Source organism: Vanessa atalanta, chromosome 7, assembly GCF_905147765.1.
Source record: "Vanessa atalanta chromosome 7, ilVanAtal1.2, whole genome shotgun sequence".
NCBI classification, from domain to species: domain Eukaryota; kingdom Metazoa; phylum Arthropoda; class Insecta; order Lepidoptera; family Nymphalidae; genus Vanessa; species Vanessa atalanta.
This window is the reverse complement of record NC_061877.1, coordinates 12,696,028-12,721,961: the sequence shown is the minus strand read 5'-3', so window position 1 is coordinate 12,721,961 and position 25,934 is coordinate 12,696,028. Positions and strand designations below refer to the sequence as shown.

Here is a 25,934-nt window from a genome sequence, read left to right as displayed (position 1 = left end):
AGTCTTAATTTCAGGGTCTTATTAATAAACGCATCACGCATGTAACCTAAATCCACAGTACCTATATTTGTTGGATGTACAAAGTTGGAGTATAAAGTAGATTTTTTTAACTGACTATATTTAGACCAAGAACGGTCATTTTTTATAATATAATAATATATATGATTTTTATTTATTTTTTCAAATTCAATTATTTTTTTATAACCAATAAGAATTTACTATGATATTTTAATGTCACAGTAACTATAAGTTTGTTCAAAATTTCAATCATTTAAGTGGCATTGGTTTAAAATTCTATTCTAAATATTAACAGATAAATTTTATGAAAATCTTGTTGTCGCCTTACACTTTTATCATGAATTAACTATTTTTATGGGTTTAATGCAGACTGTAATTGATGTTGTCCCGCTCTCGATTTTGAGTAATGGGTTAGTGTGACAGTGACAAATAATTTAGCGTTTGTTGATGGGACGTTTTCAGTTAGATACTGAGATATTGTACTTGGTGTTCCTACATATCTGTTAATAAAAAAATAAACGTAATATAAGTGTAAAATTCTTTTATTGTGCATTAAATAAATTATCATTCAATCATACCTTTTATAAAGCATATAATATTTTTTTTATAAATTAGCTTATTATTAAAAAATGAATAGTCTTTATTCCAATCAACATATTAGATAATATTATCACGTTTTGTTTTATAATTAATAAATGCGCATTTGCAAATAAATTCTCACAATGTACGAGGCCACAAACTTTACATTACACAATTGGAAATTTTATTTCAAAAGTCTGTGTTACAAGCAATTTTACATTCAGACACGCTCACTTTTTCCTTATAACTAATATTTGTTACCTTAAAATATAGTGTAAAATCACTGTATGAAAACTTGTTATATTGTTAAATTATCGGGTATAGCATAATGTTATCTAAAATCTACCAAAATGGTATTTAAAGATACTGCAAAACTGGGTTAAAATTTCCGTCTAATATTCGTTCTCCTCGTCGAGTTCACCCTCGGTCGAGTCAACTCCTACTTCCTCGTAATCCTTCTCGAGGGCGGCCAAGTCCTCACGAGCCTCCGAGAACTCTCCCTCCTCCATACCCTCTCCCACGTACCAGTGGACGAAAGCACGCTTTGCATACATTAAGTCAAACTTGTGGTCGAGTCTAGAAACAAAAAAATTATGTTAATTTGAATCATTCTGAGTCGTTTTGTCTTGTGACTGATGAGAATCACATTTCTACAAGTTGCGTCACAAAGCTCAAAAATATCTATAAAACAAATTTATGCTGGAGTAAATAAATTCATTTTAAAAAAGCAGCTTTTATTTATGGTATCTAAAATATATATTTGAGAAGGTTATATTGGTATATAAGTAGTAATCTAAGTGACCTGGCCCAAGCCTCTGCGATGGCGGTGGTGTTGGACAGCATGCAGACAGCGCGCTGTACCTTGGCGAGATCGCCGCCTGGTACCACGGTCGGCGGTTGATAGTTGATGCCCACCTGTTTGTTTGTATGTTTAGTGTTAATTGCAAGATAAAAATTTGGCAAAACTTATTTTCCCAGACTTTCGTTTGTCTTCCTTGCGGTAGAGGATGAAATTTGTGAGTGCCTCTCAATTTTTTCGTGCCATTGCCATACAGCAATACGAGCATTAGATACTTGATGACTAAAATATTTGGGCGATTGTCGCAGTATATACGTATAATTTAAATAACGTAATAATTTTTTATCTCTCGAACAAAAATAAACTTAGTTTTTTTGGACAATGTACTTTTTTGTAAATGTTACGGAAAAATGTGGTAAGGGTTGTTATAAAATAATATTATCTTAAAAATATTATAAATGTCAAAGTAAGGATTGATGGATTTTTGTTACTGAATCACGCTAGAACGACTGAACGGATCTGAATGAAATTTGGCATAGAGGTAGATTAGACTGGATTAGCAAATACTTTTAGCGGATACTTTCATCCTCCATCCAAAAAACGCCGGTGATGTGACGGGCGGAAACGGAAGGCAAAAGAAACTTTTTTGCCGAATCTTCTATGGCTCTTATTTATTTTTGAACCAGTGTTAATGTCGCTGGACATTTTATGAATTGAAGATATTTTATTTCATATGTTAAAATCGATTAAAGAAGTCCGATTAAAGTACCTTGAAACCTGTGGGGCACCAGTCAACGAACTGGATGGTCCTCTTCGTCTTGATGGTAGCGATGGCAGCGTTCACGTCCTTTGGTACCACGTCACCTCTATATCATTGAAAAAAGGTTATACCATTACATACCATATTCACTTTGTCAATAATTTGCCCAAAATTAGAGTCTCCTCTACCTAAAGTTTAGTCTAGTCATGATCAAATATTACCATGTATGTTCAGCATAGCGAACAACCTTCTTACTGTTATTTTAAGTGAAGTTTTTTTAAACTATAATGAAAGAAAATATAGTGTCAATATTATCATAAAAATTGTCTCATTTATCTCTCAAGTGGTATTTGGTGTTTAATTTGAACGTTAACTTTATAAAAATAAGAGATTTATTTCATACCTGTACAACATACAACAGGCCATGTATTTGCCGTGACGAGGGTCGCATTTTACCATCTGCAAAAATAAATATGTAACCCTTGCTAATGAAAATATTCAAAATGTAATTTGTATAAGTACAAAAATAAAATAACATCGTATCTATATAAATATGTGGAGATGTTTTTTTCAGTTCCCTACCTGAAAAAACTAACCCTACTAAAACTAAACCCAAATACATAAAATATATATCAGAATATGCAGCACGCTTCGGAGGTTTTATGGTTTCAGCATATAATACGCAAAATTGCGGCAGATAACGTCTGCCGACCGTTTACGCTGGCTTAAGTTAGGACGAAAATAAATTTAACAGGAGAATATAATAGGTACTCATATTTGTCAAAAAATATAAATGAGGCAAATAAAAATTCTTATTTGGTAATAAACATAATGAGAAGTAAAAATTGGCTTCAAGTTATCGCAGTTTGGCGGGTCACCAACATTTGTTTGGCACAAAGACGAGATCTTGAATTAATCTCCTGAAATGCGCGTTCAACTAATAAAAGAGAATGAGATTTAGGCATAGACAATTACTACTTTTTACTAAAGCCAAACTTAAAAAAAATACTTTTTACTAATTCATATACCTAGTCCTAAATATATGTATTCAAATAGATTTAGAAGACACAAGAACATACCTGATTGGCGGGTTCAAAGCAAGCGTTAGTGATCTCTGCGACGGTGAGTTGTTCGTGGTAGGCTTTCTCCGCGGAGATAACGGGTGCGTATGTTGCGAGCGGGAAGTGTATGCGCGGGTAAGGCACCAAGTTGGTTTGGAACTCTGTTAGGTCCACGTTGAGGGCGCCGTCGAAGCGCAGCGACGCCGTGATCGACGACACGATCTGATGAAAGTCACAGTTGGCCACTAAGTTTACGCACACTAGTAAAGTAGTATGAAGTTTGGAGGGTGTCAAGCATAGTTGTCACGTAAACCGAGGTAATAAAGTTGGCTCGTTTGTTTTAGTTCTTTTGTAATGCAATACTCTATACTATATCTAGATATAATAATAATAATCTAAGTATAACAGCTAATGGTTTAAATTGTAACAATTATTTTTTGACGGTACCTGTCCAATAAGTCTATTGAGGTTGGTGTAGGTGGGACGCTCGATGTCCAGGTTGCGGCGGCAGATGTCGTAGATCGCCTCGTTGTCAACCATGAACGCGCAGTCCGAGTGCTCGAGGGTGGTGTGAGTCGTGAGGATGGAATTGTATGGCTCTACCACTGCCGTTGATACCTGTGATGACGGACATATATTTTTAAATAAAAGTATTTAAGTTTAATGCTAGAGAAGTTACGATAAAATCAATGTGGAATGATTTTTACTGTTTAACTTAAGAATAATTTAATGAGATTGAATGTTAATTGCTAACTGCCAGTAATTTGCATTTATAAAAGTATATTCTCTAAAATTAGTTTAATTGGTAATAAAATTAACATAATTTAAGGAAAATCTATTTGGTGTAAATAAATATATTTAGAGGGGGAGGAACTTACTTGTGGGGCAGGATAGATAGAAAATTCTAGTTTAGACTTCTTTCCGTAGTCGACAGATAGACGTTCCATCAATAGGGAGGTGAAGCCGGAACCGGTGCCTCCTCCAAATGAGTGGAAAACCAGGAATCCCTAATGATACGTGACCACAAAAAATAATATAGTATGTAGTTTTTAATTAATTAATTTATATAATACTTTTAAATAATAGTAAGTAACTAATCAACTTTATATTTTTGTTCATATAAAATTGAATGTTGGTTAACGATTAAAATAGATACATGTATATGTAGAGTTTGTCAGGAATTACTTTCTTATTCAAATTATGAAATAGTTATTCATATTTACATTGAAATACAGTAACAAGCTGTAAATGTCACTCTGCTGGGTAAATCCCAGTCCCACTACTGGTTTGGAGCCTTATCGATCGCGCTGCTCCAATGCGGGTTTTTTTATACATATGTGGCAAATTTTCATTGAAATTATACACATGCAGGTTTCCTCACGAAGTTTTCTTTCGCCATCGAGCACGAGATGAATCATAAATGCAAATTTATTTCATCCATTAGTTTGGATCACCGTAACAGACCGTAACTAGCTAGCTAAAACAAGATGGCTATGTCAATACCTATGTATGGTGTAGTATATTACCTGGAGACCAGTGCACTGGTCAGCCAGCTTCCTCAGCCTATCTAAGACAACATCGACGATTTCTTTGCCGATGGTGTAGTGACCACGCGCGTAGTTGTTGGCGGCATCTTCCTTACCAGTGATAAGCTGTTCAGGATGAAAGAGCTGGCGGTACGTGCCGGTGCGGACTTCGTCTAAAACAATAGTGCTGTATCTTAGAATTGTTTTACGACAAAACTTTTGTTAGCATGTGTTAAAAGTATCGATAAATAAAGATGTTAATAAACAAAACTATTTATAAACGGAAAATAATCAAAGTAAAGTAAATATCAAACGACATAAAGGTGTTGTGTAATATTAATTCACATCATCGTCTATATACATTAGGTAAGAACGGTAAGAACGTTTGGGAGCTAAGATGTTATGCCTACTAAAGGTGAGACACAGACTCAGATGCCCTTAAAGCCGGAACACAACAGTAGGTACTATGTATTGCTGCTTGATGGTAAAATATGTAATGAGTGAGTGGTACCTATCCAGAATGACTTGCACAAAGCCCTACTGTCAAATGTATTCAATAAATAAACGTACCGTAACCGAAAATTCAAGGTTTTTTTATACGAGAATAATTTTGTATTTAAATAAATTACTGACATGAAAGTAATTGCGTTTTGATTTATCTTTCAAATAATTCTTTCGTGCCTTATTTGTGACTCACTAGAAGTTGCTAAGAACAAATGTTAGATAAATATATTTGTTACTTTATAATTAATATTATAATAAAAAATTCTTGAAACGTAAAAAAATACATAATTATATTTTTTCTCCACGCATTTATTTCTGTAAGTACGATACTTTTATAGCAATAATAATCATTTTAGAATTTTCCAACGAAATAACTTACCAATCACATGCAATGCTAGCACTCAATTTTGTGATTAATTTCTTCTGTTAGGAATATATCTAACTAGTTAACGTAGTATGATGATGATCCTGTCTGATTTGCCTTACAGTATGTTTTATGCCGGATGCCCTTACAGTATAATTATTTACTATAAGGGCATTATTATACGTAGGTATTTATTATATACGAGATTGGAATCTTAGTGCGGCAACAATACATACGAGTACACATTATTAGGTTAGGTTCATTTATTTCTAATTTCTAAGTTTAGATTTTATTCAAAAATAAACAATATTTAATTAAATTTTATCATCATAACGGTAGATTTAACTGTTACCCTTCACAATGCACCCGTTTTACAGATAATACAAGACCTGGGTATTGAATTATTAATATTTCTTACAGTACCATTCAACGGGCAGTGGTGACATCTTACTATCACCTGATAGTAAGATGTCAGCACTGCCCGTTGAATTCGGTTGATTACCTAATCATTGTACCTTTTACCTTCTAAGTGGGCAATTAAAAAATGCTTACCCTCTTTATATAAATAAAAAAATTAAATATATTTTCTTCGAAATTTGTGGCACGATAACCGCCTCCAAGGTTAGAATAATTATTGTTATATTTAATAGAATGGATCGATAAATTTGTTACCATACAAACTTTTTTTTTAAATGTGTATATGGCTTAAAACTTCGGTTTGGGTGTGACAGAGACAAGGTAATAGAATTTTTAATAAGTATAATATAATATAATTTTAAGCTTGTGCGTGTTTTGTGAATTCGTTAACGTAAAAGGTTTTTCTTGTATTAACATATTCATGTTACGTAAAAAACATACTTTTATGTATCCGTTAATGTCATTGAATTGTATTTATTTTCAGTTTGTGTATAAAGTTTTTTTATACATATATTTATTGTACTCAATAAAGGATCTATTTTCAATTCAAACCATATTTAATTAGTTACTATATTTAAGGAACAATTTCTAAAATTTGCAAGCCAATCAAAAACAGCCAATCAAAACTGACTGGCTGAAAAGCTGCTTTTGAGTCCGAGGCACTTAGTGGTGCCATCTTAATCCCTTAGTTATTTATATATGTCTTTTATAAATTATAATCTTTTAAATATTAAGTTATAAGACTTGACGTTATTATCGTCGGACTGGCGGCTTGGCCGAGCATATCGGCTTAAATTTCTAATGCTCTATGCAAATTGTTTGATATTAAAAAATAACATACGAAGTGCATTGCGTATGTATTTCAAATAGCGGTATGTGTTTGTAATTTTATAGCAGCTTACTACGCGAATGCAGAAAGTGTTGAAACAATTAGCGCGAGAATTCTCTTCACTTTTTTATGTGAATATAGGAATATTCCAATAAATCTAGTAGGTAGCAAAATATTAAGACTTTTTTTAATTTAAAATGAGCACGTGAGTTGGTTTGAATATAGTAAATATATCTCTGATCATATTACTTATGGCGTTCTCTTTTTTAATAATATATCAAATTATTAAAGTGGAAAACGGAGAAGGCTGTCATACAACAACTAGGCCAATAAAGAACTAAAATATAAAAAAGAACAACGGGGCTGCACTGAGCTCTTCCACCAGCAGGATTACACAAGACTTGCAGATAAATAACTTTAATTAATACACAATACAATCATCTCAATTATTAGTAGAAATAATAAAAAAAAATTATCAAAACATATTATGGGTAAATTTCAATCGAATGATTATTTTTAAGTTACACACAGACAGACATCAGAAATCTTATTTCACGGCTGATTGTCAACTCAATTAATTTCGTTCTTCTACGAAAAGTGTGTTTTAAGATAATGAGCCATTTCAATGTATCCGGCAAGATAGTAACTTATATAAATTGATATATAAATTTTGTGTAAGTAAATTTTATTTTTATATTTGATAATATAACTTATGGTTATTTTATATACACGTTGGTTCGGTTATTAGATACATAAACAATTTGGTGTATCTATTGGAGTGGTGTAATGTAAGTCTGGATGTAATGACACGGTGCGCTGTAATAACGGGGCACTTGCGGGTTCGATGCCCGTCGGATATCTCTTCAACGAGGTTTTGAAAGCTTTAAGGCTGATTACATCCTATCATATGATAAACAAAATTACGTTAAGTCTTTGTTTCTTTTCTCGTTGTTCAATAAACGTATAAGTATGTACCTATTTAATTTTTAGCTGATTAACTTAGGAAATGAATCTTCTGTAGGACATTTTCTTTTTCAATTGTTATTAATTTGATTTTCAGCTTCGATGGCATTTTAATTCGTAATATTTAGCCTGGGCGTTCGTATAACCCAGTAGTCAACGATAGAAGACATGTTTAATTTTAATTATTATATTAAAAAAACGAAATTGTAAAAGGGGTATGTATTAGATTTCTTTACAGCATTTTCCAAGGTAATATTTTACAAGAAATTCACTGATATCAGGCTTTCTTACTGATCTTCTTTTGGTGCCTAGGGTCATATAAGAATATTGTGTACCTACTATACTTATAAGTGTAGAAACTGATTATTTATTTATATTATTACTAGCTTTTTTTGTTTTACTTTTCCTTAAATTTTAACGCCTCGTCTGCTCTCCTATTATGGACCAAAATATGTAGTCTATTTTTCCCAATACCTGGGCTAATTACAAGGCTAAGGGCTAGGCAAAACATTGGACACAAAGAAATAAATAAATAAATGTTGGACAATATCACATACATTACTCTTATCCCAATAGTAGCTGAAGCACTTGTGTTATGAAAAATCAGAAGTAACGACGGTACCACAAACACCCAGAGCCAAGGCAATATAGAGAACGAATGAACTTTTTCTACATCGACTCGGCCGGGAATCGGACCCGAGAACTCGGAGTAGCGTACCCATGAAAACCGATGTACACACTACTTGACCACGGAGGTCGTCAAAATATTTATTATTACAGTGGTTTTGCCGTAAAAGATTAACAGAGAGATTTGTATTTATATTATTAGTACTGACAGATAAAAAATATATGTTTGTAAGGTTTGTAAGACCAAAAATATTTCATAATTAATTTAATACCTTAAATATACAACTCTGTCGTGTGCAATCATCCTAAGATTATAATTTGCGCGTAGGTTTTTGTCTGATTCAATCTCAGTACAATTATCTCCAGCTCTCAGCCACGCTGCGTCTTCAGTCGTATTTATTTAAAATAAATTTAAATGACTTCGGTGTGGTATGATATTACATTCTGATTGTAACAGTGTTGTTTATATTGAAAAGATTCACTAACGGTTTGATGGCAATAGCAGACTATAAAAAAAGTGATTTCTTCTTGACACAATAAATGGAAAGATTATTCACTATAAGCGAGCAAAAGCAATCCTTCTCTTTTCTTAAGGTTTATAACTAATTTTACTAAACCGCTTCAATGCGTTCTGGTAGATAGACTCAAATACATGTGACAGAATCTCTTACATTAGGGGAGAGCTGGCTTATTCACTGTACTGTTTATGAGATTAATTGTTACAAGCTTGAAGATTGTTTGAGGCCGACTGGAAACCAGCGATCTTTGGTCAATATGAAGAAGACCGATGGCATTGTGTGTAGAACATCTGGATTTATTATTTGACTATTAATTATTTAAATAATTATTCGACTGTTAATTAAGCGGTGGACTATGATGTTAATTTCAAATAATGTTTTATCTAAAAATCTACTAAGCTATACGTATGTTAGGGATAGATGCTGTATACTATTGGGAGCTAAACATAATTAATTCAAAATTGATCGAGCTTACGATATAAACTTACCAACAACAGTTGGCTCCAGGTCTACGAACACGGCTCTAGGGACGTGTTTCCCAGCGCCTGTCTCGCTGAAGAAGGTGTTGAAGGAGTCATCTCCTCCCCCCAGGGTCTTGTCGGATGGCATCTGACCGTCGGGCTGAATGCCATGTTCCAAGCAGTATAGTTCCCAGCAAGCATTACCGATCTGAACGCCGGCTTGGCCAATGTGGACTGAGATGCATTCCCTCTGTGAAGGAAATGTATTTTTTAGGATTTACAAAGAATTATCTATCAAGGAATGAGGAACTGCAACTATACTGCAATTTATTTGCTTATAATAAATATATTTTTCGCCACCTGATGGAAAGTGACTACCACTGCCCATGGACATCTGCAAATTTAAGAAGTAAGTAGGCTCTTTTCTTGTTTCCATGTCGTATCGGTTTTATTTCGTATTCGTATTCCATAAAGTGGTTGTTCTATAATTAATTTAGCAATACCACTGGTTCATTGCTTGCTTTTGATATCGTAACTACTAAGTCTAAGAATACTAAGTCTTTTTACTTTTATATAAACACTTCACTTCCCTTTACGTCACTAAGTGAGCTAAGGACTGTATCATAACATAACTATGCATGTATTAAAAATATAATTATTATACTATAAACAATACTAATGAATTCTCATCCAACAAATGATAATTTTTCAAAGTAACAAATATTCACAAAGAGCTTCATTTATTAGTCGAAAGCTGACGCATAATAGTGGTTATTGTAAAGAATTTACGATTCACTCCGACCTAACTTTGACATGTCACGCTTTATTCAGGCTTTCGCGTAATTGCCTTCGTATTAGCGTAGGTATGACTTCCATTGTATTTGAATAATTATGTACTTTCCGTTGAATAAATTCGTTGAAATTTTTCTATCTTTAAAATTCTAGTTACAATATGTAAATGTCGGTTCCTATTGAGAAGATAATTTGAAGCCAAATCCACCACGCTACAATCCAATGCTTGTTGGTGGATAAACATATGGCAGAATTTTATCCGCAACACATAAGATGAATTGTAAAAACAAAGTTAACACATGATATTTTAGTGGTACTTGCATTCATTTCACATCTGAGCCAATACGTTTTTAATTTAGCTGTTTCTCTTATATTATTTTATTTTTAGAAATATTCGTATAATATATCGACCACATTTCCTATGAACTTACCTTTACGTATTATTAAAAATTTAAGGCATATTTTGTACGCGATGTTATTTATTAGCTGACTACAAGTTGAAATTGGGTGATGCCAGATATAGATTTTAATCTTTAATTTATATTCTATAAATGGTATAGAACAAAGTTACTTTGTGTTTCCATCCGTATCTCCGCTTTCTTCTTTTCACTCAACGAATTTTGATACAATTATTACTAATAATAATAATATAATATATAAGAGCGATATACGAAGAAGGTTTGTATGACTAATTAGTTAATATTATGTGCAAAAGGACTATGATGTTTTATCAAACAAACTGTTTTCGGACGCTTACATGGCTAACGCTATCTAAACATTAGCAGTTACATCAAGACAATATGCTAAGCTTTTCAAAACCAACAAAAAGTTCGCGATAGAACGTGTATTCCAAAAATACTCATAATAAGTATTTTCTTATTACAAATTACTATAAAATTTGTAATAAGAAAATTTTACAAATTTTATTTAATTTAATTTAATTAAATAAAATTTGTAATTTTTTAATTCGTTACTAGTAATCCTTATTCGGATATATATTTAATAATTGTCTTTTCACTATAACATTCGAATGTATACTTCAGTAGATATAATCGTTTTGAAATTGTGTGTAACGAATAAAACATCAAATAAAATAAGTTCTCTTATATGTTATAATGCGAGAAGTAACACATCGATTTTAATGTTTAAACAAAGACGCAAATATAGTCTCGTGTTGAGTCTTGTTTTGATTTCAGTTTAACGATAGACAATATTATTTATACTTCCTAGTGCTCCAGAAACTGAACGTCAAGAGTCAAACGATCTCGATTCATTTGTCAAATGATTAATGTGTGTATTCGCAACGCATGAATTGTTTCACGATACGCTTCAGCGATCGTACGATTTGTTATAATAAGTATATCTTAAAGTTATAAATAAGTTAGTTTGCTATGATAATTTGAAATCCAACATATATACTATTCTTTGTCAAACGGCAAAACATAACAATTATAGATATTAATCGAGATTTATTTAATTTTAAATAAACGATCCTTTTATAGCGATTAATAACGAAGAGGCACTTATGGTAATATATACCTATATATGTATAAAAATGACAACTTATATATATTTTTTTAATCCTTGACTATAACGGAAATACCTACTATTTTAACTTGAAAAGTAGCAGAAACATAGAGTAAGACAAAAAAATTAAGCCGATTTTTTACAGAAATTTTATGTATTTCCTTAGTATGTGTGGGTCATATCTCGCAACTGAATTTTAAGCAATTTCCATAACACTGATTAAGCTGAAATTTTGCATAAAATTTTGGTATTGGTACATTAATTTGCATACTAAATGTAATTAGTTAACTGTGCATTAATTTTTATTTATAAATAGTATTTTTTACATTGAACGAAATAATTAAAGATAAAATTGTTACTGTCGAAAAAAAAAAATTACGAGACTATCATGTTAGTTGAATGAGTTCAGTCCTAGCTTTTTATGTTTGTGGGGGAGGATAGGGTTAATGAAATATTGAAATATGCCATTATACATTTGTATTTGTACACGATGCTTGATGAGTTCGATGCACGCATTCTGCGTGTTTATGTTTGATTTACTATTGATAGATTCAACTGATTTATAATAATCATAGTATACCATCAAACAATCACACATTTGATTCACAATTGTAATTTCAAACTTTGATAGCGTAATGAAAAAGCGTGGGGAAAGGTTGTATATTTTTATTATATTTTCATGGAATATACATATATGCTATTTATACAGATTACTGCGACAAGGTTTCTGTTCAAATATTAAATAAAGTAACAATGAAAGTTCATGGTATAAATAACTTTTAGTGAACATTGTTGTATGTTTTATTTATTTCGTGATCTATACCTATTTGTATCTATAACATTGACGAACGAATCGTCGGTTCTGGTGTTACACTGGCGAATACTGGCAAACCACATAATATACATTTATACAAAATTATACATTTAATCAAAAAATAATAATAATTAACCATAAGGGTTCAATTAATACAAATAAAAATACAAATCATTAACGCCTGTTATACTTTTTAATAAAGGTTTTTGCACTATTGCACTTGAAGGTCCAAGTTGTTGCAAATGGGACAAATACATAATTTGGAATAAGAATGAATTACAGTTGTATCAAAACTCTCTTAGTTTCCGAGTCCATATAGTCAAGGCACGTTTCTATGACAGAATATCGAAGATATTTATGTATCTTTGCCATTCAATAAATTGAAATTTTATGTCAAAATAGTAATAATAGGCAAAGTTAATAATAACATAGTATTTAAAGTCATAAATAATTAGCACAGGGAATATACTTCTTAAAAATAAAGTATCAAGATTATTTAGCATCTATCATCTCAAAGAAATGCTCCAATGGCTGGTCACGGAGCTGTATCACAGCTATCGGCATAGCCGAACCTTTTGTTTGGAACTTCTCAAGCGTAGCGTTCGCTGTCAACGATTACTATAATCGGCTTCTCAATATTTTTTTCAATGCAACAAAACGAAATAAGAACAACGATCGCTAAGGGGGAAAAGTTTATTAAACTTTTTTAATTAGCAAATAATTTTAAACGCGACAACTAATGTAATAGGCTTTAAATCATGATACAGGATTTAATTAAAAATACTTATGTACATTTCTTATAGTGGAGCTATCGTTGCCAAGTTATTTGCAATCCGATATTTTTTTTTTAAGAAAATTCGACGACTTTTGCTTTATAAACTATCCTTTTATTTTCCTTTGACAAATTAAATTACAAAAACTCTGTTTCTTTTAGTCCACTTCGTTAATTAAGCTTCTTACATCAATTTACCGTTTAACTCCTTAAATGGTGTAAAATAAATTGACCGTAATCAATTTTAAACCAATTAAGTGGGTGTACTTTTCCAATTACGAGACAAGATCGTAAAACTATAACAATTACAATCCCACGCATCTGTATTAGTCTTTTTGTTATATGAGTTCGAAGATTTAGAACGGATAATTTTGTATTTATTTTTAAATTTATTTAGGCCTCAAGCTCGCCCTTCGATAAAATGAGTATTGGCTATATATTCATAACGACACACAGACAATTACGCTTAGGCTTAGAGTGACGACGAATTTTTGAAACAAAGCTGATTTTGTAATTTGAGCTCTTGGTTTAATTTGCAATACTCATCCTCCAAACCAGTGACGTTAAGGCGCGAGGCGTGGGTTTAATCTATTACTCTTATGTTATATGTTTGTAATTGTGTGTCTCATCGGCAAAAGAGAATTTCATATACGTATATGTAAACCAATCTTCGGTATCAGTCAGTTAGAGTCTTGAATGAAATGTTAATTTAGCTATCCAAATTGTATTTTTTATTTAACACTTTCATTTAATATTTAAGAATCAAAAAATCATTTGTATAAAAATAGATATTATACAAATGAAGGCTATAGGTTTCATAGGGCCTTTGATTGATGATACCAGGCAGTGGTACCACCTCGTACTCGCTCCGTTTTTTACGTGCTATACACGTAAACGTACTGAAACGATTATAGATTAAATGGGTCGTGTCTTTGTATTATATTCTTAATGGGTTATATTGATTTCAGATAATTTCGTTTTTACGTTTGAACACGTCAAATATTTTGCCATTAAGATAAATTGATAAGTGTCTACATTGTGATCACCGGTGCCTAGATAAAACAAAGAGCACAGAACTTTTTACTGCCAATCATTTAAAAATAAAGCCGAGATGGCCCAGTGGGTAGAACGCGTGCATCTTAACCGATGATTTCGGGTTCAAACCCAGGCAAGTACCACTGAATTTTCATGTGCTTAATTTGTGTTTATAATTCATCTCGTGCTCGGCGGTGAGGGAGAACATCGTGAGGAAACCTGCATGTGTCTAATTTCAACGAAATTCTGCCACATGTGTATTCCACCAACCCGCATTAAAGCAGCGTGGTGGAATATGCTCCAAACCTTCTCAAAGGGAGAGGAGGCCTTAGCCCAGCAGTGGGAAATTTACAGGCTGCTAATGTAATGTTAAAAATAATATATTTAAAAATAATGCCTCCATTGAAAGATAACCTGAAATTACAGTGCTTTTTTACATGAGCTCACTTAACCTCAGAAATGTGTACGCGCGAGTTAGCGTGCTACTTTGTGTGGCGGTGTCTCAATGCCTAGACTCGCAGTATCCTGCGCATTCGAGCGTGTCTATCGTTGCGCTTCCCAAGATGTATACCAGTCTTACCTATTCCTGGATTTCATCGTTATGCTCCGGGCGGTATGAAATGATTAAACTCTTACATCGAAAAATAAAAGAACGCACTGTAAAGTAATGTATTCATAAAAATATATATACCTTAATAATTATGAATGATTTATTAAACTTCCATAATTTTAAAATTATATAATTATAATTTTAATTCTTCGATTCAAATGTCTGACAAGAGGACTGACGTATTTTTAGCACTGAGGATTCAGATTGCAATTCATAAGAGATGAGGATGAATTCTCGTCACAATGACACGTTGGACATGAGTTGCTTAATTGTTGCAATCGTAAATTTATTCACATTTCATTTTACTTTCATGAGTTGCTTTTCAATACTTAATGTTTTTCATGAAAATGTTTAGAATCAGAATAATTTTATGAATGCGAAACTAATTCAGAAAGAGTATGTTGTAATGCTAATATGTAGCGTAAGACTTCGGAATTTCAGTACAAAAAAAGCGTTACATTTATTTGTCTGTCGGCAAGGGAAGTAGACTTCCTTATCCATCCCTTTCCAAACACGCTATAGGATTACTTAAAGCAACACGATAAGGGGATGTGTTGTATTACTAAGTGTATATGCCTTAAATAACATTATTTGTACACTATTATATATCTCATTACACTATACGAATTTAAAAGTCAGAAGATCTGAAGATTATTATTTCGAAACAAATCTATATAAATGATAAATACAATGGCGGAAAAACCTAAACGACGATTATTTTAATCATATCAATCGTTAGTCTCAAAACGTTCATAAGCCGCCTCTGTTATTATATGTTTGCAAGTAATAGTCATGGCTTAGGGTCATTGCACTCACTAATTTTCTTCGTCGACTGGCAATACACAAAAAGTTATATAACACTTAAAAAGTTCAAGATGATATACTGAATTCATTCTTTTGATAATTTTTACTTTTATGTCTACTCATAGGACTGCTTTTTATGGATAAACTTATCCTTATCTGGTCTCGTTATTAGTTTTACTAAATAGGCACAGCCATTTTGTGCCAAAGTTAGTTTTAGTAGTAGTTTAAGTTTTAGTTTTAGTACAATACATTTTGTGAAACTGCTGGAAAATTCAGTCGCAGGACTTAACTCCAAAATGCTATTTTTTTTTTAAATTAAAACTTGTAAAATACAAGAATTAGTATAGCCGATATATGATAACAGAATAATAGAGCTATTCTGAAAGAACAAACTCGAAAGTCAGTACACGACCGTTAAATTTAAAGTGACATGCGACATTTCTATTTTGATTACATTCAAAATAATTAACTCTTACGGAATACTATACTTTGGGGTAAAAATTAATACTTAGTATTGCTGTATTGCGATTTGAAGGGTCAGAGAAAGGATTGATATTCCAGTACCAATGTAAAGGCAAAAATATCCTTGGGCGATAGTGACTTCTTACTATCAGGTGGGCAATTTCCCAGACTGCGTATTTACAAGATATAAAAAATACAGAATAAAAAAACTTATGATATATATGTACATATATTTCACATGGAAGAAAACAATGGTGGAGACTCGCAGCTTATTAGTATCTCGGGCTTAAATTAGTTCGTTCCGTATTTTCTCATTTACAGAAATATCAATAAGAAGCAAAAGGCAACAAAAGAAATGTTCATGGTATTCGCTATTGTGGGGCCGTCATGTTGGCTGATAGCTTCGCTTTCTTCTTTTGTCCGGATGAGTTGCGAAAGCTACTAGTCACAGTTGAATATATTTTTAAATTTATTCTATATTTAATTAGGCAAAGACAAAATAATTCAGTACAATATACTCCTCTGTTTGTCAATAAATTTTATTATTTTGTTTGGTAGCTATTAAGGAGTTTTAGTGTTATAAATAAAATAAAAAATATATGATCGAAACATGCAAAATAACGGTTATGGAGGAATCTCGACCATTCGGTGAATACTAGTAATAATACATCCATAACGACAAAATGTACGGTAAGGTTATCTTTTTATTTTATTTTTTATAATTTCGTAAAGCTTCCAATAATTATCGTAATAAAAGACATGAACATCAGTTCTATTATGGAACTGTGTGTCCACACCCTAAATTTCGACGAAAATTAATGTTTAAAGTGGGAACTACCAGACGTCCACCCTAGGTATAGGTTTTCAGAAGGGTTGGTCAGAGGGTAGACATTACAAGTCGCTTTAACTTTTCGACGACATATAATGTTAACATATGATTAAAAAATATATCTTAAAAGCAATATTAACTTTTTTGTATATATGTCATTTATTTGTGAATATACTAAATCTTATATGCAACAATAGTCAAAACATTTCAAATTATAAGAAGATATTAAATTTCCTTTTTATTTAAAAATAGTACTACACAAGCGATGATATCAACTGTCCCCCCCCCCCTTCCGCCAGGATACACAAGCTAGCACTAACTAACCTTATTCCTGCAACTGTCTCATGTTTCATGGTGACGTCAGACGTTCCCCGACTCAGCCCTAAATAAAGGACAGTGTCGGAAAAAGAAGCCGCTTTTAATTACGTTGGTTTGTTTAATATCAACATTTTGTGATGGATTAATGATATACATATAGACGCAGATATTATTTTTCTATTGATAACATGAGTATTTATGTGGATTTCTGTCAATATTTAAGCAATTAGCCGTAGTGCTTTGTTGTGCTTCTCTTTAGAAACATGAACTTCTTACAATATATATTTAAGTTTCTTATTCCTCTAAGCTGGATTGGTGGTTATTCATCTGACAGGATATGCTGCTGGCTTTATTACGATATTATTCTTCACTATCGAGCGCGAGGCTCATGAAAAATCAGTATTCGCATAATCGTATCGACTGGTCCATCTCAGCTCTTATAAACTTACTTATTATTGTAGTAAATTTTTCGAAGTGTTATTTTTAGCTGATATTTCGATTTCGATTTCGAGAGCCGAGATGGCCCAGTGGTTAGAACGCGTACATATTAACCGATGATTTCGGGTTCAAACCCAGGCAGGCACCACTGAAATTTCATGTGCTTAATTTGTGTTTATAATTCATCTCGTGCTCGGCGGTGAAGGAAAACATCGTGAGGAAACCTGCATGTGTCTAATTTCAACGAAATTCAGCCACATGTGTATTCCGCCAACCCGCATTGGAGCAGCGTGGTGGAATATGCTCCAAACCTTCTCCTCAAAGGGAGAGGAGGCCTTTATCCCAGCAGTGGGACATTTACGGGCTGCTTATGATATTTCGATTGCTGTAGATCATCTGGACTTACGATGTTCCTTCAATATGATTCACAGTAATAAGAATCGGTCGTGTTTATCATTGATTAAAAATAAAACATCTCCCCTTTTAAGAAGTTGAGTGTTTCTGTGTAGTACAAATACACTCAACTCATCTCATGGATTATTTAGTCATGAAAAATAGTTGCGTCTTAAATTATTTATTTATACTTTATCGTTGGTACTCAACAGGCGTTTTAGTATATGATTTGCTAATTTTTCATAACTAAAGAGATAAAAGTATTTGAGTTTAAATGCTTATGATTTATAAATAAACACGGACACTAAATTGATTCCTCATGTCTGCCTCAAACCCGAAACGTAGTGTATATTCTTAGGTTTCTTATTGTAAGTTACCATAATTATTATTGTACAATTCAATTGTAAGATGTTTTATATTCGCTCATGATATGATTAGATGATGTTTTTCACATTGCACTAAATATAAGGAACTTCTTACAATATATATATATATATATTTAACTTGGCGGTAGGGCTTTGTGCAAGCTAGTCTGGGTATGGACCACCCACTCATCTGATATTCTGGCGCCAAACAGCAATACTTGGTATTGTTGTGTTGTATTTAATACATAAATTGGATAGCACCACATTAAAATTTATTCAATAATTATTACACGTTAAATTTCTTTTTAGCTTTGAATACCTATTAAGATGTCTATCATAAGCGGTCAGTAACCTTAACTCCATTTCCATTAAGCAACAATTTTGTGCAGATGAGTTTAGTCACGCAGTGTCTTTTATTTTGCCGTGTTATTAATTTCATTATTATTTAATTAATTTTTCCTAATTTCCCTGGAGTTTTTAAAACCTGACAAACAATAGACAATTCGATGATATATTTTGTTAGAGCAATTTTTTACCGGAAGCAGTTTTAATATTTTTCATTAAATTATAACATATTCAAGTTTACTTTCAAGAATGCTCTTGCAAGTAATCTTAAATCTGGAAAATTCACTCATTTTACAAGCAAGACCGGCAAGTAATACTAAATTAATTTATTTATATATCTTGCATTAAAACTACAGAATGTAGAGACAAGGTTAATTTTAACAGAATATCGAAAACTTGCGACACATTGTACGTAGTACGTAGTAGTGTACATGTATTTCTGTAACCTTCTTTAATGTATTATCTATTTCTTTTATAATAGACTTTTGCGCCCTTGTCTTTTTATTAATCCTTTTCTCAATAAGTAAAACATGTCGTGAAATCTGCCAACGACATCAAGCATCTTTACTAAGGGCAGGACCCTTTGATTGATGTTGTTTACTAGTATTTATTTGCATTTTGGTCGTGAGACCTTTACTAATAAGAAAACACTTACATTTTACCTCAAAAATGCTTATTTTATAATTGTTTTTCGTTGTTGTTAAACTACACCATACATAAAATATTTTAGTCCAGAAATTGTAAATGCCTTCAACATATTCTAATCAAGTAATTGCTTGATTTTCTTATTTTTAGGATAATGTATGTCCAACGGTCGTAAATTATTCGTAATGTCGCAGAAAAGTTTTTTTTGGGCTTTTTCAACTTTTAGTTCACACGCACAGTCTAATGAAGCAAAGTATTAACCGTCTTCTTATGTAATAATAACGGTTGTATGTACAATATAACAATCACAAGATAATATAAATAAAAACAAAAGCAAGTAGTTCTTTTTTCCTTTTTTTGTAGGATTAATTAGGCAATTTAATATAATCTGTATTCGTAATTGGTCTAAGTATAAAAAATAAATTATTATCATTCTAAGTTCATCGTGTATGAATCATGTAATTTAACCGCAGACCAGTCTCGCCTCTCTCCGGTGTACACCGGAGTACATAGCGACCATGATTACCAGATGGATTTATATGAGACTTGTTGTCGCTCGCGACTTCGATCTTGTTTTGGGGTTAGGCAAAAAAACTTCCTATCCTATGCCGTTCACTGAAGTTCAAGCTTCCATATAAAATTTTATCAAATTCAATTCAATTGTTTTGTCTCGAAAGAGCAACAGACAGATAGACAGCGTTACTTTTGCTTTTATAATAGTACTATAGATTTATATTTTAAGCACCTTGTACTTTCATAGTTCCACAATTATGTGTATTCGTGTAAAATAAATAGATTGTCATTATATTTATTTTTCTTTGCTGATGTGTAATAAAAAATTTCAATGAAAAAAAAATTAAAGCAAAAAACTGTGTGTAGACTAAAAAAAATTGCTTTTTGAGTCTGTTCTTTAAGTATAGAATACTGTGCTCAGCATGTAATATGGCACATGTTGCTGTTAATGGTGCATTGAAGATGATTCACTCTGTAATATTCGTCCAGACAATGATCGGATAGAAGTAGGCGGAGCTTTAATGCTTCGTTTTCTGATGATCTTTCCTTTGTTTCATATTGTAGAACACATACATATAAACACTGCATTATACATACATCTATTTAAATATTTAAATTGTAACTACATAGTTATTAAAATGTTGCGTGAGGAGTACTATTGATTTTAAGGACAATAACCACAGAGTATAAAATAAAAACATTTTGTTTTTTATTAAGTTTCAAAGCGTGGATGTATGACCTCTTTTTTTAAAATGATAAAAATTGGTGTACATTTTTAAAAGTAAATACCAATCATCCAGTGTAATCACAGGCACAAGGGACATAACATCTTAGTTCCCAAGGTTGGTGGCGCATTCGTGATGTAAGGAATGGTTAATATTTCTTACAGCGCCTTTGTCTATGGGCGGTGGTGACCACTTATCACACAGGTGGCCCCTGCGCTCGTCCGCCAACCAATGCCATAAAAAAAAATCTCACTATTCATAATAATTTCGTATTTTTTTATCATTTGACTAAGCTGTCTAATCTGACTAATCATTTGCTAAGATCATTACAGAAAATGCTATAAAGATTTGTACATATGTATTACAAAAATGTAAAATTTAGAAATTCGAATATCATTTTCATTATTATAAAGTCATCGTGCGAAACCCTTAGCAATCTAAAATACTAAATACGAACGCATAAAAAGGGGGAAAACGTTTGTTGCACGTGTCAGAAGTACTACAAAAATATATGCGATGACTTGTAAAAAGCGATAGCAATAGGTACTCAAAAGAGAGGTATTAGTTTCGCATTCAGTTCGACAATGCAGCGAAATTGTCGTGGGGTATTTTATTGTTCATCTACATAGACCGTATATATACCGTATATACGCTAGTCTAGATATTTCTCCAGGGAAAACTAACTCGTTTTTATTATTCCACATTTAAAATAATAGAATCGCACTGGTCACATGATCTGTGTAGGATAAAAAATTCTAATGTTTTTTTTTTAATTAAAAAATCAAGTTTTATTTAAATAAATGGAATGCAGTTGAATATTTTTTGTTTTTACAAATACAGAATATTTTATAATAAGTACGTACATAAAAAGATTAAAACGAAAGAAGTTGAATAAGATGCTTTTATTATTAATATTCTTAGTATGTGTCTATTTAAATACAAATATATTTGTGCTTGGAAGAAGCAGGGTTCACACATGTGTTGTAGCCAACGATGCGACACCATACTTGCGAGTATTAGTCGTGTAATCACGATTATACTGGCGATACGTAATGAATAACATCGAAGATCGCTGTGGTCATTGACATTTCATTGATTGGATTTGGCTTTTTTATATGATTTTTTTTTTATTTATATTTATCTGTATAAAATAACTTTAACAAATATTTAATTATGACTATCGTTTCGTTTTTCTACTTTTATTTGAATTTAGAACACTTTTTCAATGATGGATTGACTTAAATACATAGTTCATTGACAATGTCTAATGAAGATTTAATATCTTAGGAATTGAAATTTCTTTATATTTTTGATATATCAGAAGGATTGTGTTTCGTTTAAATTATCAAGAAAACAAGCAAAATTCTTATATATTTTGGAAATGATCTGTTAAAATGAAATATCCTCAAAAAAATAAGTGTGAACATTCGTAACTACCAATTTCAAATTTGTGGGATGCTCATTGATAATAGTAGTACATATAAGTCAATGGGGATGCTACTGGGAAGTTCAAATATTTTAGAACCCTTGTAAGTGAAAGTCTAGTCCTATTTATCCGGTCGTCCTTCTATTTCTTCAATTAAAATTGAAATACGATACGTGTATACCCTACTGTCTAGTGTTGGCAACAAAAGTCAAATTTTCTATACAGAATAAAACTTTTTTTTTAATTTAGCCTTTAGCATTATTTAGAAAACATATTTAAAATCAATCTCAAAAAAATAAATAAAATCAAAAATAGAATAGTAATATATCACCGTCGGTTTTCGTTATTACACGAGTAAATTACGAAATGAGTTCTTACAGCTATTAAATTGTATAATAAAATACATCTATATATAACCAATGATCTGACACGATAAAATCGATTCAACGTTTTATAAGTATAAATATTATATCGATGTAATTGTCCGCTCTATTAATTCGTTTTAAATAATTTAAATATAATTATATTCAATAACGTATATCGAAAATTATTGACCGAGGAGGTACAGGGTATAAATCCACGGCATCAACGTGTACCTACTACACAAATAATTTTTAATCTGTTATTAATATATCAAAGTTAATAATCGATTTTTAACTAATATAAATTTAAATAGTTAATTATATCATCATAAAATTCGATATTTAAAAAAATTATATCCGTTAGCGACTTTATAGAAATATAAATATAATGGGTACAATTTGGTACATTATAAATATATTATATCGCCATTGATGATATTAAATCTTATATATTTCTGAACGGACATTGGTAATATGATAGTATCTATAGAATTAAAACAATAGATGAACGAAAAGCGAGATCAGTAAACGAATCGGAAACATTTCCTTGAATCGTGACAATGTCAGGAAATACTAATCTATAAAAAAATATCATAAGCTTTTCCAAGCCCTTTATAAACACGTCGCGTCGTTAGGGTCGGCTTACATAAAAAATAATATATATTTTTTTATTATTATTAAGATATAGTTTCTTGCTGATTCGATCACTAATAGCTTATAAATTATATTAAATTTAATTATTTATTGATATCACTATCTAATCCAATAATACGAGTCCTTTTTAATTTTAAAGTTAGTATGATTACCGATACATATATTAAAGGATACTATGTAATTTACTAGATATCCGTCCCATCTTCACAATAAAGCTATATGAGATTCAATCAACTTTTAGATTGAAGAACAAACATAAATAAAAAAGTTCTTGTTTTTTCCATCTAGGAAATTTGAACTTCTTGGTTTTTTCTTGTAATCCTTGACTATAATATGCATGTGTTATACAAATAAACCTTCCCCCAGATTCATTAATGAAAACCATTGCGTAATTTAAAAGATAAATAAAATGATTATAAATTATAATAAATTGATCATATGTCTAAGCATACAGACGGCGACTTGGTTTTATACTATGTAGTATTTCCTTGATACGGAACCAAATTAAAATATAGATTATTTGTTTTTCAATCGTATTATTTTAATGTCTACTGTACAAAGTTTAAGCAGTGTGAATGTTACAATATTATTTTTTATTTTGTACATATCAATGTATTACGATAACCTGTATTTTGCATTAAATAATTCTTTACATTTTAGTCGATTATTTTTTTTTGTTTGCATTTTTTATGCTAATTTAAAATGTTTTACTGATAAATATTTTAATTGGAAATGAAGTTTGTTTTAAAAGCTCGTCATATATAATCGAGCTTAATTTTTTCAATAGTGCTTTGAACGTTTAATAAATAACATTATTTTCCGATAGGATCATGTCGGATTCCTTAATCAAAATTAATATAAAAATATAGTTAATTAATTTTGGTTATTTTACTATAATCGTTGAGTTCAAATAATAAAATCTTTTCTATTTATTTTCGGGAATTATATAGGTTCCTCATTTGAAATTACTTAAATACGAAAATTATATTTAAGAAGGTGTCAAAAACTCACCATTTTGTCAAATTTGATGTAATGAGTGGAGACATTATAAATATAGTATATCGCCATTGATGATATTAAATCTTATATATTTCTGAACGGACATTGGTAATATGATAGTATCTACAGAATTAAAACAATAGATGAACGAAAAGCGAGATCAGTAAACGAATCGGAAACATTTCCTTGAATCGTGACAATGTCAGGAAATACTAATCTATAAAAAAATATCATAAGCTTTTCCAAGCCCTTTATAAACACGTCGCGTCGTTAGGGTCGGCTTACATAAAAAATAATATATATTTTTTTATTATTATTAAGATATAGTTTCTTGCTGATTCGATCACTAATAGCTTATAAATTATATTAAATTTAATTATTTATTGATATCACTATCTAATCCAATAATACGAGTCCTTTTTAATTTTAAAGTTAGTATGATTACCGATACATATATTAAAGGATACTATGTAATTTACTAGATATCCGTCCCATCTTCACAATAAAGCTATATGAGATTCAATCAACTTTTAGATTGAAGAACAAACATAAATAAAAAAGTTCTTGTTTTTTCCATCTAGGAAATTTGAACTTCTTGGTTTTTTCTTGTAATCCTTGACTATAATATGCATGTGTTATACAAATAAACCTTCCCCCAGATTCATTAATGAAAACCATTGCGTAATTTAAAAGATAAATAAAATGATTATAAATTATAATAAATTGATCATATGTCTAAGCATACAGACGGCGACTTGGTTTTATACTATGTAGTATTTCCTTGATACGGAACCAAATTAAAATATAGATTATTTGTTTTTCAATCGTATTATTTTAATGTCTACTGTACAAAGTTTAAGCAGTGTGAATGTTACAATATTATTTTTGATTTTGTACATATCAATGTATTACGATAACCTGTATTTTGCATTAAATAATTCTTTACATTTTAGTCGATTATTTTTTTTTGTTTGCATTTTTTATGCTAATTTAAAATGTTTTACTGATAAATATTTTAATTGGAAATGAAGTTTGTTTTAAAAGCTCGTCATATATAATCGAGCTTAATTTTTTCAATAGTGCTTTGAACGTTTAATAAATAACATTATTTTCCGATAGGATCATGTCGGATTCCTTAATCAAAATTAATATAAAAATATAGTTAATTAATTTTGGTTATTTTACTATAATCGTTGAGTTCAAATAATAAAATCTTTTCTATTTATTTTCGGGAATTATATAGGTTCCTCATTTGAAATTACTTAAATACGAAAATTATATTTAAGAAGGTGTCAAAAACTCACCATTTTGTCAAATTTGATGTAATGAGTGGAGACAGTAAAAAGAGTGGCGTGGCGAGTTCGCAAGGCAACGCACCGGGCCGGACTGATGGCGAAACCAGGCTACCATCGGCTTTATATACGCGTGGTGGTGCGAATGTGTTATTCTGGAGTTGTTCGATACATAGTTTAGATACACAATTTGTTAGAAACATTACGATAAAAATTGACAAATTAAATCGTAACAATTAAAAAATCCATATCCATAATAAAAAAAGTCTGACTAAATAAATGAAAATTAAAATGACATTAATGCTTATACGATTTTAAAACTCATCATTTAATTTTTTTTTTTTATAAATATCAGGGCCTAGTTAAAACACCAATAATTAAAAATAAT

At 31.1% G+C, this 25,934-nt stretch overlaps 1 protein-coding gene across 2 annotated transcripts; it reads right to left on the bottom strand.

Annotated features, from left to right (window-relative positions):
- Positions 1-652: 652 nt before the first annotated feature.
- Positions 653-25,638, bottom strand: LOC125065110 (tubulin alpha-1A chain). 2 transcript variants are annotated; one of them, XM_047672543.1, is made up of 10 exons: positions 24,267-24,294; positions 9,454-9,676; positions 4,744-4,916; positions 4,096-4,224; positions 3,665-3,835; positions 3,236-3,439; positions 2,560-2,615; positions 2,166-2,262; positions 1,400-1,512; positions 653-1,173 (listed from the first exon to the last, which is right to left on the bottom strand). In XM_047672543.1, exons 1-10 carry the CDS (start codon positions 24,267-24,269, stop codon positions 990-992), a joined length of 1,353 nt encoding a protein of 450 aa, XP_047528499.1. In that variant the 5' UTR covers positions 24,270-24,294; the 3' UTR covers positions 653-989. The 2 variants fall into 2 exon arrangements, with proteins under 2 accessions (XP_047528499.1, XP_047528498.1); XM_047672542.1 differs by lacking the exon at positions 24,267-24,294 and adding an exon at positions 25,559-25,638 and having other exon boundaries at positions 655-1,173.
- Positions 25,639-25,934: the final 296 nt, after the last annotated feature.